This window comes from Trichechus manatus, unplaced genomic scaffold, assembly GCF_000243295.1.
Source record: "Trichechus manatus latirostris isolate Lorelei unplaced genomic scaffold, TriManLat1.0 scaffold00003, whole genome shotgun sequence".
In the NCBI taxonomy this organism is placed as follows: Eukaryota; Metazoa; Chordata; class Mammalia; order Sirenia; family Trichechidae; genus Trichechus; species Trichechus manatus.
In genome coordinates, this window is record NW_004443939.1 from 14,143,025 (window position 1) to 14,144,041 (window position 1,017).

The following is a 1,017-nucleotide window of genomic DNA, read 5'->3' on the forward strand; positions in this document are numbered from 1 at the left end:
ATATTCATGAAAAGTGTTTGTTAAATAATTGTGCACGACACTGAAGATGCAAAGGTGAAACAGCAGGGCTAGTAGAGAGAGAGATCCATAAGCAGAAAACTTCAATATGGTGAGTTTTTTTAATTTCCGGGTGAGAACTGTCCTTTGAGGCACTCCTTCACTTTCGACTGGGGTTACTGAAGGCAGTCATGGGTTCTGAAATCATGGTGATGTGGTTGTTGTTAGCTGCCATCGGTCTGGCCTAGACTCATGTTGGCTCCGTGCATAACTGAACAAAATGCTGCCCGGTCCTTATGCATACCCATGATCAGTTACAGACAGGACCATTGTGATAGGATTATCATTGGCAGATTTTCAGAAATACATTGCCAGGCCTTTCTTCCTAGTCTGTCTTAGTCTGGAAGCTCTGCTGAAACCTGTTCAGCATCATAGCAATACGCAAGCCTCCAGTGACACAAAGGTGGTGGCTTTGCGTGTGGTGCATCGCCCGGAAGGCATTGGACAGAAAGAGAACCTGGTCTTCTGCATGGAAGGCAAAAGTTCTACCACTGAACCCCCAAACCTGTTGCCACTGAGTAGATTCTGACTCATAGTGACCCTATCGGACAGGGTAGAAGTGCCCTGTAGGGTTTCCAAGACAGTAATCTTCATGGAAGGAGACTGCTGCATCTTTCTCCCACCTTTCTCGCAGCTGGTGAGTTCAAACTGCAGACCTTTGGATTAACAGCCAAGCACTTAACCAGTGAATCACCAGGGTTCCTTGCAGAACCACCAGTGCCTCAAAATCAAGGTACCTAGGCTTCAACCCACAAATTATATGTGTATTTTATAATCAAGTGTATGACATTGGTGAAACTTCTATACGGAGCTGTAGTATTAGCCAAGGGACAAGATGGCATGGCTCTCCATAGAGAGATACAAAGGCCATATGAATATAATAGAAGCACCAATCACGGCAATTTTTATATTAGAGTAACTAAGAGAAGGGAACTTACCAGATGTCTTACCATCTGTCAC

At 44.6% G+C, this 1,017-nt stretch overlaps 1 protein-coding gene across 1 annotated transcript in view; it reads left to right on the forward strand.

Moving 5' to 3' along the window:
• IL12RB2 (interleukin 12 receptor subunit beta 2) overlaps positions 1-1,017 on the forward strand; it is a 103,437-nt gene that overhangs the window by 38,593 nt on the left and 63,827 nt on the right. Inside the window, exon 11 of the mRNA XM_023730397.1 lies at positions 433-533. Coding sequence (XP_023586165.1) covers positions 433-533 — 101 coding nt within the window. The remainder of the gene's footprint in view (positions 1-432; positions 534-1,017) is intronic.